Below are 14,367 nucleotides of genomic sequence, written 5' to 3'. Positions count from 1 at the left end.
AATGTTTATTAAAACTGAAAAGTTTATTTAGATAAATTAGATTAACTAGCATAAGTAATCCTTGCATACAATATGTGATCTGATTCTTAGTAGTATATTGCATGGTAATAGCTAACTCAGTGTCTTACATAGATTAGCAATGGTTGTAATAGCTTATACTTTTAATTTCTTGGAGCTAGGTCTAAATTTCTATACTGTAAATAATATTAGGTACAAGATGATTTGTATATATTTAAAATATATCTAATTTTTTAAAACTGATTTAGGTTTTTGGAGTGTTTCGATTATTGAAATTATGTATGAAAATTATACATGTAAGGAATTTTATGTTTGAATTTGTGGTACACCAACTGTTGATTACATTCCTAGTGAGTGTATTCATCTAACTTTAATGTTGTACTAGTTGTTTTAAATGAATGAAGTGTAGAAGTCAGGGACTGTATTTGGTGGATTAATTAACTAACCAATTGTTTAATTAGGGGGTGGAGGGAAGAGGAAATTAGTGTATATAAACTGCTTTTGTGCCTGCTGTTTTTGTCTGAAGAAGTATGGTCATAGAACCAGATGAAAAACGCTCAACTTTCCAGTGTGGTACTGTAGTTTGTCCATCTTTTATCAATTTTAATTAAAGAGCTGAATAGCTGAAGAGTTTGTTGGTGATTGAGGTGCTTTGTCCTGCATTTCCTGTCTTACAACAGTTTATGGTGTCAACATATATATATATATATATATATATATATATATATATATATATATATATATAGATTCACTAGACAATCTTGAGATACTGAAATGTCAAATTTCAGTATTTTGAGACTGAATAGTCAAAATTCCACATACCTGAAAACCCACAACTGTGAAAACCACAATCACGGCCACACACGCACACACACACACACGCGCGCGCGCACACACACACACACACACACACACACACCTACCTAACTACACTACAACAAACAAAACAACGCACACAAACACAACATAACTTACAAACACACCTACCCTACCTATATGTATGCCATACATACACCACTAAAATTGTGTCTTGAAACAATCTTCTTATAATGATGTGTGGGTCATCTTTCACATCATACAGCAGGACATCTTACCATTTTACTTGCCATACATTCAATATTGTCTAGTTTCTGAGTTAAAATGAATGACTGTGACATTATAGTGTAGGTTAGATGTGCATTCACAGCTCACACATGAGAGAATTGCAAGACCTCTTTCTGGATACTGCTCCAGCACAGCACATGTAGCTAGGTGGATGAGGTTCTAGATTCTTGTCTAGGTTACCCTTGTAGGTTTGAAGCTTGCATCCTCTTGGATGTCAGGTATTCCTGTGTGTAAAATAATTCTACACAGGCATGTATAACTACTGCTACGTGGTTATGGTTCATGGACATGTTAACATCTTTACATTTTATATTTTGATATCTTTTGAGATAATGTCATTATCCAGTTTGAGAATAAATTTGATGTACAAATGCATAAGATACATACATTTCTGTATTTATAATAATTTTCTGATTTTTGTATACTTTTGCAGATGTTCAGAACAGAGGATGTAATGGTGCCATGTGCATAAAATGTATGCACTGAATGCAGGAACAGTGGTGGGAGAGAGCCATGGCATTTGTGTGTTTGTTTTGCTGCTGTGGTTGTTCCTTTAAATTTAATGGGCTTTCATTGTTTCTATTTATGAATGCTCTGCAGTTGACACAGTAACTGCAAATGTTTATACATGCTTCAGAAAATGCAACACCAATCATATATGGTGTTGCTACTGTCATTTATAATGCACATGCTAAACTAAGGTCTATGTTTTCCATTGCAGATTGCAGTAAGTTAACAATTTTTATACTGCGAAAGGTATTGTAAAATTCACTTAGCTGAGACATCCAAAATAGTAGTCAGCTCTTAGATTATAACTTTGCTTTCACTGTATGCAAGCTACTTGTGTTGGTTAGATTGTTTCTGGCTGCTAGTAGCAGTGTCTATAGTTGCTGAAGGTATCACTGCTTTATAAGCATTAACTGTGATCAGCATTATGTGTTTTAACTTCATAGTATGCACATCTTGTCTGTTCATCTGTTGGACAGGTGATTATTACCTCATCTTGTCAAGGTTAGTGGTGGGCTTTGCTGTTCTGGCATGCACACTTAGGTGAAGCTGTATGTGTGCTATCGCACTGAGCAGCATTTCATATGTTTTTGTAGATATCAAGGTGCATTTCTGGTACGCATCCATGCACTGCTGTCTGCCCCATAAAGTTCACTTTGTGCATATGTTGTTTCATGTTGACAAATATATGATGTGTAACCTGCATGTGTTGGGTGAGAGGTAATTTCATAACCCACTAAGGTTTCAATGATATGTCATTACATATAGCATAACATGATTATAGTTATGGTGTATATTGTCAGACAAATGTGTAAAGCTCTGACCACTACAGTCTACTTTTAATGTGATCTTAAGATTGCTTCAAGATGTAAATTACCCACAATGCAAAGTTTTACTGCTTTGCAAAAACATCACTTTATTCCCATGCAATATTTAATCATGGACGTTTGTTAATAACACACATCCAACTTTGGGGTTTATCTGTGTGCTTTGCATGTTACTGCCACATTATTCTATGATATTGTAATGTCAGCAGCACAAGTTATATGGAGGAATCTGACAGTCTATAGATTGGGTAATGTTGCTTTTTTGCTGGGGGGGGGTGGAAGGATATTGTTTTCTTGCTGTAGTCATCAGTCCTGTCTGTCAGTGTGTTGTAATGATATATAGCTATTTGCTCTATTATGACTCTTACAGGTCCAACAAATGCTTCAGACAATTATTTCATAAGTAATCATAGCTTTCTGTTTAGGTGGGCAGTCACTTGTATTGTACTCATGTACTGTGGCCCATTATGTTTCATGAATGCTCTTATTGTACCTTGTCTGCCACAGTTAGTAACACTGTAGGTGCAGTCTGCCTTTGACAACAAAGCTGTCATATTGACAGATCTGACATGACTACATCTACAGGTGATGGCATATGGCATGCGTGGGCCACTACAGCCTCTAACATTTCTGGCATTCCCCACATGTCCCACTGTGATGCAATTTTGCTATGATGTCATCTACAAATAGGTTCCTAGGTTACTACTAGGCTAACTGCCCTTGTGGGACATTTTAGGCCTAGCCAATTACCCATGTGAGAATCAAACCCTGCACCTTGTGTCTATAAGGTCAACAACGTAACCATTAGGCCACCCTCACAATTGTCTGCTTTGCATATATATTTTATTGTCATACTGGCACTGTGGATGTTTATGTTGTATTTGCCACAGCAGATGAGCATCACTAACTTAGACAATGTTGTGTAACTCTTTCCCCTGTGGAATATGTCCATGAGACTACTGTGTATTAGGCATTTGTGTCCCATGCAGTACTCAGTACAAATGTTTGTTTGGCAGATAAATATAGCATCTATGCCTGTGGGTAGCTGAGTCTCAGTGGACTGTGGCATTATATGGTTTCATACGTCCTGCAGAGTGATTTTTCTATCATATTGGTGCCCTCTTATATGTCATAGTACTTACACTGTGAAACAGTCCTGAGCAAGACCACTATCCTGAGCCTTTTGCTTATTCTGTGCACTGTATGTACACCTTTGTTGCCAGTAGCAACTGTTTACATTCCTTTGCGCTGCACATTCTCTGTAGCATTCCTGTAGTATGTTGCATTGCTGCTATTTTGCAGCTTATTCAGCCACCCCTCGGACCTTGCTTATTTTGTGAAATAAATGTCTTACTCCACTTTTTGGTGTGCTACAGGTGTGTATAACAGACTCACGTTTTTCTAGTCATACACTGTTACCTTTTACAATTACATCATTTTTTGCGAATGTGCCATTTTGCATGGCAGTACATATGGCTATGTCATAGTGTCATTGATTTGTATGTGTACCTATGCGACATGCAGGTTTTGAGTTGTTCATGACTGTCTTATTGTGTCAGTTGTACACAAAAAAACTTTACATATTGTCATGTGTCCACAAGAGCTAAAGCTTACAACCTTAACCTCTGCATTAACTACCAGATGTCCTGTCATTCCTTTAGTCCATATCAAGGACAAGTATGTTTGGCTTTGTTTAAATGCTGTACTCATGCCTTGCTAATGGTACCATATCTACTTATGGACATTCCTTGTTAGGCATGCCATTTCTGGTTATGTATGACATTATGCTGACATTACTGCTTGCCTGTGCTTGTTGCATTACACTAAGGGAGTATACTTGTACTGAGATGCATTAGCATAATACCTGCTTTCCTGCAAATCATACAATGAATTTGGGTCATTGCACCAAGTTTCACAAATCTTTTGGAATCTGGCTTCATGTTCCTGCATCTGAAATTATCAAGTGCATCTCCTGAATGGACATTGCTTAATTCTTGCTCATTTTCAGGATTATAAAATACTTACAAAGAGTATTTATTTTTTGTTTATTTTATTTTCCATTTGTTTACAGGGTTAGTCTGATTGGACACAAGGTGACTGTTTTCAGTGGAGGCCCAGGGAGAAAAGCTCCAGATACATAGTAAAAAATTATAAAAAAATAATAAAAGTAATAAAAATGATATAAACATAGCTATTCTGTACAAAGGGCATAGAACATACAAAAGGAGTACAATCAGAGTTTTACAAATGATGCAGCATACAGTGGTTAGAATACTGAGAAACAAATTAAACAAGATGTTATACAACAAATATACAATTGCTTGAACATAAATTCAAATAGAAGTTTCCATAGACAAACAGGGTCATAAACTAGAAATTATAACTATAACGGTGGCCTCAACACTTGGGTCACAGTACTAGGCACTAAGTGAAACTACACAGTGCACCTGTGATCTAGGGATGTTGAAAGTCAGGAACAGGTGAAATTAGTCTGGTTCAATATACAATATTTTAGTTTTACTTTTTACTTTATATTGACTGCTAAGAGTTGTAAGTATTGTGTTCTTACCCTGCTGCAGTTCTCATTTTGTTTACAGTCATTATAGCTGTTTGTACATTTCAGTTTTATTTTTTTGATTTAAAACATTCCACTTTACTGTGCTTTAGTTATAAGCACATTGTAATGGTTTCACTTCATATTGCCGAAATGCTGAAATATCGAATTTCAACATTTCGACAGTATAAAACTAAAACCATTAAAACACCAACACCTCACAACCATGAAATCCCAACATCGAACACACAGTATACAGCACACAACACACAAACCATAACACCCACAGCACAAAACACTGAAATACAACACAACACAGACACACACCTACACTACACATATTCAGGGGGGCAAACCCCCCCTGCACTCCCCACGTGGGGGGCTGTTCCCCCCACACCCCCTGCTTATATATACTAACTCCAAGATCGCACAAACAGTAAAAAAATAAAAAATCACACACAGCCAACACATACACTCATACCTCCACCTCCTTACCCTGACCCACTTGTGCAAGTTACAAAAACACGCACACTCAATCACCTTAAACTGCAGACACCATCCCAGCCAAACACTTCCACATGATAACGAAAATGCATAAGTGCGAATTCAACATAGTCCTATTCGCGATTATGCACTTTCGTTATTTAGTGGTTTCGGCTTCATTGACACGAATTACTGAAATCTGATATTTCAGCAATTCACATTTATGAAGTGAAACCATTGTAACACACCAGAGTGTGTTTTCAAGTGTATTCATTTTATTCTAACTATGATATGTTACCCTTTCTTTCCCATCTTCCTACCATCACAGTTCTGCAATATCTAGAAGTGCTAACCGCCTTTTGCCATCTTACTTTTAATATCTGCAGTATCTGGACAAGGCTACTAGTAAGTGGAGAGCTTAAAGTCCTCTTCTCATTAATCATATTGGGATTAATGCTTCTGTTTTGTTCCTGGTGAGAGAATAAGCAGAAGGTCATTATTTTCTAGAATTCCTAGAAACTACCAATCATACTGTAAGGCCTGATAGCTGCTTGTTAGGACCCACTTTGGAATTAGTGTTACCATGCAGTTTCTGGTGAGAGATGGAGCAAAAATGAATTGATTCATGACTGTCTCTGAGTGGGCAGTGTAGGTTGTAATTCCCTGATTGGTCTGTTTGTCATTTTGGAGGAAACTTTTTCAGTTTTAGTTCTGAATTGTTGTGCAACTTGTCGTGCTCTTGTGCTATCTGCTGAGAGTGTTATCCTGGACATCTACAAGGAGAATGCTTCAACAAGCCTGTACACCTCTGTAACTTCTGGGCAAGACTGCTGAGTAAGAGGAGAGCCTTTGATCCTCTTCTTAGGAACCAGTTTGCAATTAGTGTTACTGTTCTGCTTCTGGTGAGAGAAGGAACAAGAAAGATTGATTCCTACCTGTGTGAAGCTGTAGTGTGACCATCGCTAGTAATAGCCAGGAATAGGAACACCAGTGGAAGATTTTACCTTTTCACTAAGTTATCCTCTAAACTAACGTCAGAGTAGCACTACAAATACTTCATCCTTAAATCTTGTGGGTCTACTATAGCAGTCTTTTTCCAACCCCAAAATACTAAACAAGCCCCAGTCCTCCACTCTCTGGTAATGTGGTTCAGCAGTCTGCTCTTACCCCATCTGTAGAAAGTCTGATTGCATTTAGCCATTCTAAGGCCATGTAACAACTTAGCAAATGTTTATTACTGCTAGCAATTGATAGTGCAACCAGCAGGAGATGTAAATATTTAAGAAATATTGAAGTAAACTTCTTGCATCGGTCCACTATTGGCGAGTATCCTACCTCCACAATATCACATCAATCACAGCACAATGTTAGGCTCATAACTTATGATTAGGCTGTTAAGAACAATTTGGTCTAGCTAGCCTCTTAGAATATAGTACAATTCCACATAGCTCACCCAAGATTCATTAGGAAAGTAGGCTTAAGTCCATAAGGGCCACTGAGTCTGCTTTCACAAAAGGAAATGTTTCAGTCATAGGTGACTCTATAGCTAGGCATACATACTCTGCACTCACCAAACTGGAAAAGCACAGGGTGACTCTAAACTGCTTGTTTGGTGCCAGGACCTGTGATGCTACATGGGTCATACCACCCTTTACCAGAATACAATTGATTCCACTTAGTAGTATAGGCATTACACATGTGGTGAGTTCATTCTCTGACTGTACAGTATGTGGAAGGTATACCACAAAATGGTTTTGTATGCCTAAGCAAGGAATATAGCGGTTGCAATGCAAATCGAAAGTCAATTTCTATCTCAATATCTTACTCTTAGGTTGCCTCCTCCATGTACATGCCTGACTTTTGGTCAGATATCTTTAGCACATGTTATTACAGTATTGCTTCCCGTCAACCATATTATAACACCCATCAAAGTCAGATGAATATGAATGCTTTACGTACTCACAGCATTCCTTTACTACTGACATCTGTACACTTCTGACAGAATAATCACAAATACATAAACAACATGTTATCAGCTCTACCTATTACAAAGAACTTGGAGATACAATAAATTGTAAATATACCACCCTACTAAATACATAGATCTCACTAACAAACAGTGATACAGTATATTGATAATAATAAAACACTGAACCTATTATTTTATATATCCATGATATTCATTGCACTTGTGGTTGCTAAACATGTTTATGTAAATATAATGCATATTGAATATACTTAGTTTTACCTATGTTTGCCACTACTGGGAGTACATTGAGTTCTGTGTCTCCTGTTATATGTAGTATTTTTAAGAAAACATTAAAGTGAGCCATCCTTGTTGGAGTTCTAAGGACAGATCATACTAGAAACAATCATGCACAAACACAGTCCTACGAACACCCCCCCCCCCCAATTAAACTCTTGAAACCTTCAGTAAAACTTCCTGTCTGTAGAACTAGGTGCTAAAGACAATTCTGGTTCCTACCAGGCATTGCCCATAGTACCTAGTTCCACATATAGCTGGAGCTTCTGTGTTGCTGAGAAGCTCATTCATGTCAAGGAGCTTCACCACTGATTTTGGCTTGCACAATTTAAACCTCACAATGCTGAATTATTTCACAAGACAAGCTTGATTCCCCTTTTGGAGTCAGACAGTGGGTTCAGACAGTTTCCATTAACATATTCTGATTGGGGGCTGGCAGAGCCCTATTTTTTGGGTTGTACATTAAGTAACTTGCTAGTTTGTCATGTTACTCTATGCTAAAGCCTTTTGGAATCTGGCCACAACACAAGCAAGGCAGTTGTGCTTCCTGCTGCTTCTATTAAAAAAAAAACTTGTAGCATGGATTGAGGAAGTCTTTTCAGTTGGAAGCAGGCAGACATGATTAGGGCTACCAGGTTTTCAAGTGCTCAGAAAGTGACATTTTTATGGAAATATAAGATTTTGCAAGACAAGCCATACTGTTAACTAATTTAAGATAGTGGACTTCACTTTTTTGTTAAAATAATAGGTCAATTTTATACAATTTGACTTGTTTCTGTTAGTTCATATAACTTAAAGCTGTTTCCGAGACAACATAATTGTGTTATGCAACTATTAAAGGAAACTTAGTAAATAAAATAAAAATCTCAGGAGAGTTGCTGTTTTTCTTTTCTTTTCTTTTTTTTTTTAATGCGGGATGCAATTTCCTAAACAGGGACTGTGCTGCCTAAAGAGGGACAGGAGGTAACCCTACATGTGATATTAGTCTGAGGTTAAGTATGCCCCATCTCTGAATTATGAATTTACTGTTCTGCATCAGTCAGAACCTGAGCATATCCTCTTGTTTTATATTTAACTTAAGGAATGCACATTTTCCTGGGTATTTTAAAGTGCAGTTGCAGTTAACTATGTGATCCTTTTTGGTTTTGTACTAAATAATTAAAACCAAGTCATTCTGTTGCATAAAGTAAACCATTAAACAATAATTCTCATTCATCTTTTTTGCAGGTTCCACGTTCTGTCTGCAATGAAGATTGTCCTGTTGGATATAGGAGAGCTGCAAAACCAGGACAACCCCTGTGCTGCTTTGACTGTGTTTCTTGCAATGAGGGGGAGATAACTAATTCCACAGGTGAATAATTAGTTTTCAAACATGCTTTCTGTCTAACAGACTGTTATGTGCGACACTGAATGTGTGCGAACCTATGAGTAGGACATGTGTCAGGCAGTATCACTCCATGGTTGTCAGATTCATTAAACCTTTATCAAACTATCAGGCACTTGAGGGGCCTCAGCTTAAATGGAGATTGAGATATTCTAAGGTATGAATAATAATCTAAATAAAACTAGAACACAACTTCAGTGAGAATCCAAAAAATATTACACTACTTTACTCCAAAGTTTTCATAGTAACTGAAGGAACAATAAAACAGACAGTATTTGTATATGATATGCAGAGGACTAGTAATATTCACAAAGCTGATAATTTTTCCAGTAGACTAATGTAGTGTATGTTAGCTTTGCCTACGTTATGGTTGAATTTGAACATATACCAGTAGCATTGCCAAAAATTCCTACACTATTGTACCTCAATGCTATTATTGTAGTTAAGGGGCAATGTAAGTGTTTATGTGTGTTATGTGTGGTATGCACTTAAATTGTAACATTGACAAGACAAATTTGTATCCATTGTACAAATGCAATGCATGTTTGCTTTGCTCACATTAGTTATATGCTGACACACACACATGCACACACACGCACACACACACACACACACACACACACACACACACACACACACACACACACACACACACACATTAGAGAGAGAGGGAGGGAGAGAGGGAGGCAGAGACAGAGAACATATTATATTAAAATATCACAACGATTCACTTTTTTTACACAGGCACACACATATATATATATATATATATATATATATATATATATATATCTATGCAACTACTGTATGTGCACATAATACTGGTATCTGACATACTACTATGGACAATTGCAAATGGAAAACAGCTTTCTACACTAAGAATATGATACAGCTAAGGGTTATACACATATGTGGAAAATATGTATTAGTACCCACAAAGGATACCCTCAACAAACATTACAGTAAAAGCACTGCTATCTACATTAAGCAGTTTCCAAAGGAAGCCTCCCAAAAGTAGGTCTTATCACAATATGCAGGTTGTATCCTCCATGCAAAAGCATTCCTCAGCAACAGCACAAGGCAGGAGTACTCTAGTCATGTACTTGCATATGACAAACCAAAAATATGACACACCTCACCTGATATGATATAATAAATAAGTTGAAATACCCTGGTATCAGACAAATATACTATATTTGTATGAATTGGTAATAATGCCATAAATGTGTGGGAAGACTTGTGTGACATATTTGCCTCCATATTTAGCTCTCCAGTGCATGCATCAATAATGGGCTGTATTCACATGCAGTATTTCAGAATATTATTCTCTGTGAAATGAGTAATACGCCAGGGCCTGATAGCACACAGTGGCAATATTGACAAACACTCACTGATCCAATATTATGTGCCAAGTCTACAAGTCCTGCAGAGTCAGCCAGCTATGTGTTATACGGAGATGAAGCCCTAACAATGATCCAGGTTACCTTGGTTCATTTATGTGGCCCAGGTACCTGTAAGAACTGGTAGAGGAAAGGAACTGTGAGGCTATGCCTGCTTACCTCTAGTTGAGGGATGGGATTATAATAATATGCTGGAGTGAAGCAAGTGGTCCTTTTGGTTTCAGCCTGGATCAAGACTGGAACCATGGACAAAAGCAGGACAAGGTGAATGAGCAGACCATGATTGGGTATTGTCACATTAGGAGGAGGGTGGGGACACACTTAAGGAGAGGTCTATGCCCAATAACTGGCAATCACCTTGTGAATGATGCCAGCACATAAGGGGGTAGGACCTCCTGGCACTGTTTCAAGATATCCTCTCCATGCATCAGTGATGGCATTAAGGCTCACTCCTCCTCCTGCACTTTGCTGATGACCCCAATACAAAGGAGTTACAATACCTGAGTGACACTGGATAACTGTGCTATCAGGGAAAGGAAGGCTTAGGGGAAACATGCTTCCACAGAAATCAGCCCAATCCATGTAACCTCAATGGAGCTGAAAAACAATAGTGATAAATATGCATATGACGTAGAATTTATCACCAAAGTGAGAGAAGCCTGTAGCTGCAGAAACCTGGACTTTGCAGCTCCACTAACAGAGTACTATGCAGTATGGTTATGCTTGCATACATACATAACTGCTGTCAGTTAGTATGCAGTAATCCGTGCACATATATAGAGGATGGAACAGTGTACAATCCATATCAATGTGTTACAGCTGGAGAGTAGTGGTTAATACATGCTGGTAATGGGATGGGTTGTGGAACACTCACATACTGAATGGTGCACTGCTAAAGTCATCCCTCTTCATAAAGGGGAGCAACTACAGACCCTCGGAATTATCGCCCCATTAGCCTGACAAGTCTGATATGTAAAGCTATGGAGTGCATCATCATGGACCTGATTAACAAAGATATAGGAAATCTTCAAACTCTAGACCCCATGCAATTTGGCTTTGTGAAAGGAAGGTCATGCTTGCTCAACCTGGTTGACTTCTTTGAGTCAGTCACCATGGTGGTGGATGAAGGTAAGACAGTGCATACAGCCTACCTCAAGCTGGCCAAGGCCTTTGATACGATTCCTCAATCGGGAGTTATTGATAAACTTGCCAAACTAGGCAACAGCCCCTATACCACTAGGTGGGTTGCAAATTGGCTCACAGATAGAACACACAGTGTAAAAGGAGTAGACTCCAAGTCAGACTGCTGATCAGTCATGAGTGGAGTCCTACAGGAACTGATCCTGGGTCCTCTCCTGTTTGGCATCTACTTCTCAGAAGTCCAGCCCAACACAAAGGCACTCTGGCTGGCCAAGTTTGCAGATGACTGCAAGCTGGGAGCCATTATTAACTCCCCAAGTGATGCAGACATCCTACAGAAAGGCCTCACTGAGACCAATGACTGGTGTCAAAACCATGGCCTTAAGCCTAATGCCAAAAAATGTGTCATCATCCCCTTTGGTAAAATCTCAGTTCAAACTATTTACCACATTAATGGGAGCCCACTGAACACTGAAGATGTTATAAGAGATCTGGAAATGCAGGTTGACAGCCTCTCCTTTGACCACCACATTGCCATTGTGGTCAAAAAGTCCTTCTATATGGCACATCTCATTACCAAGGGTTTTGCATCCAGGAAGAAAGAGGTCATTGTCTCTCTCTACTCTTCCCTCATTATACCAATCATTGAGTATAATGCCCCATTTGGCATATACCTCATGAGACACCTGCAACAGTTGGAGAGGCCACAGAAGTACCTCACAAAGAGGATCCTAGGCATTAAACACATTTCCTACATGGACAGACTCAAAAGACTCCAGCTATTCTCTGTCTCATATCACCTACATAGAGGCAATCTTTGCTTGACTTACAAAGCCATGTCTGACCCAGCTTTGTTAGAAATGCTACATCTAAAAAAATCCCAATCCCTCTACACCACACTCTCCAGGGACCTCAACCTTATTACCACAATCAACAGAACATGCTGGAGGGACAGATTCCTTACCCAGAAACTGCCCATCCTCTGGAACAGACTTCCCATACATGTTAAGCAGAGCACCTCACTCTCCTTCTTCAAGAAAAATCTTGATGAGTGGATGGGTAATAAAAAGTTCACCCTGGGGATCACTCAAATGGCTCTACTTGAAAGAGGTACTGGGAAATAACACTGGGCGGCATGATGCCAGGATACTTCTACGGGCTATGCTTGTAAAGACTCCAGGGTCATTAGCCTAGTACACACCAAAGACCCTATGAGCCCATCTCCTTCCTGAAAATTACCAGCAGCTGTAATACTCCTTATGACATACTATTACAGTAGGCTTTGTCATGCTGTCAAAAGGTAGTTATTTGTGTAAGGAACGGGAATATAACATTCACAGTTGTTAAAATATTATCAATTTTTCATGAATACTTGTTGCATACTTTATACGTTTACTTAACAGTTGATATACTACACTATGTACTAACAGCAGTGGCACATACAGGTAATATAAACTATGCTCAGTGTGGATGTACTACACTATGTACTAACAGCAGTGACACATACAGGTAATATAAACTGCACTCAGTGTGGATATACTACAATATGTACTAACAGCAGTGACACATACAGATAATATAAACTATGCTCAGTGTGGATATACTATACTATGTACTAACAGCAGTGACACATACAGGTAATATAAACTACGCTCAGTGTGGATATACTACACTATGTACTAACAGCAGTGACACATACAGGTAATATAAACTATGCTCAGTGTGGATATACTACACTATGTACTAACAGCAGTGACACATACAGGTAATATAAACTACGCTCAGTGTGGATATACTACACTATGTACTAACAGCAGTGGCACATACAGGTAATATAAACTACGCTCAGTGTGGATATACTACACTATGTACTAACAGCAGTGGCACATACAGGTAATATAAACTACGCTCAGTGTGGATATACTACACTATGTACTAACAGCAGTGGCACATACAGGTAATATAAACTACGCTCAGTGTGGATATACTACACTATGTACTAACAGCAGTGGCACATACAGGTAATATAAACTATGCTCAGTGTGGATATACTGCACTATGTAATAGCAGTGGCACATACAGGTGATATAAACTAAGCTCAGTGTGGATATACTACACTATGTACTAACAGCAGTGGCACATACAGGTAATATAAACTACGCTCAGTGTGGGTATACTACACTATGTAATAACAGCAGTGGCACATGCAGGTGATATAAACTAAGCTCAGTGTGGATATACTACACTATGTACTAACAGCAGTGGCACATACAGGTAATATAAACTAAGCTCAGTGTGGATATACTACCCTATGTACTAACAACAGTGGCACATACAAGTAATATAAACTATGCTCAGTGTGGATATACTACACTATGTACTAACAGCAGTGGCACATACAGGTAATATAAACTACGCTCAGTGTGGATATACTACACTATGTACTAACAGCAGTGGCACATACAGGTAATATAAACTACGCTCAGTGTGGATATACTACACTATGTACTAACAGCAGTGGCACATACAGGTAATATAAACTACGCTCAGTGTGGATATACTACACTATGTGCTAACAGCAGTGGCACATACAGGTAATATAAACTACGCTCAGTGTGGATATACTACACTATGTACTAACAGCAGTGGCACATACAGGTAATATAAACTATGCTCCGTGTGGATGT

At 38.4% G+C, this 14,367-nt stretch overlaps 1 protein-coding gene across 1 annotated transcript in view; it reads left to right on the top strand.

Moving 5' to 3' along the window:
* LOC122797116 (extracellular calcium-sensing receptor-like) overlaps nt 1-14,367 on the top strand; it is a 249,860-nt gene that overhangs the window by 136,745 nt on the left and 98,748 nt on the right. The window contains exon 5 of the mRNA XM_044065912.1: nt 8,984-9,107. Within this exon, the coding sequence (XP_043921847.1) occupies nt 8,984-9,107 (124 nt within the window). The remainder of the gene's footprint in view (nt 1-8,983; nt 9,108-14,367) is intronic.

This window comes from Protopterus annectens, chromosome 3.part0, assembly GCF_019279795.1.
Source record: "Protopterus annectens isolate FY-2018-M chromosome 3.part0, PAN1.0, whole genome shotgun sequence".
NCBI lineage: Eukaryota > Metazoa > Chordata > Ceratodontiformes > Protopteridae > Protopterus > Protopterus annectens.
The sequence above is the reverse complement of the archived record's forward strand: the minus strand, read 5'-3'. Positions and strand labels throughout refer to the sequence as shown.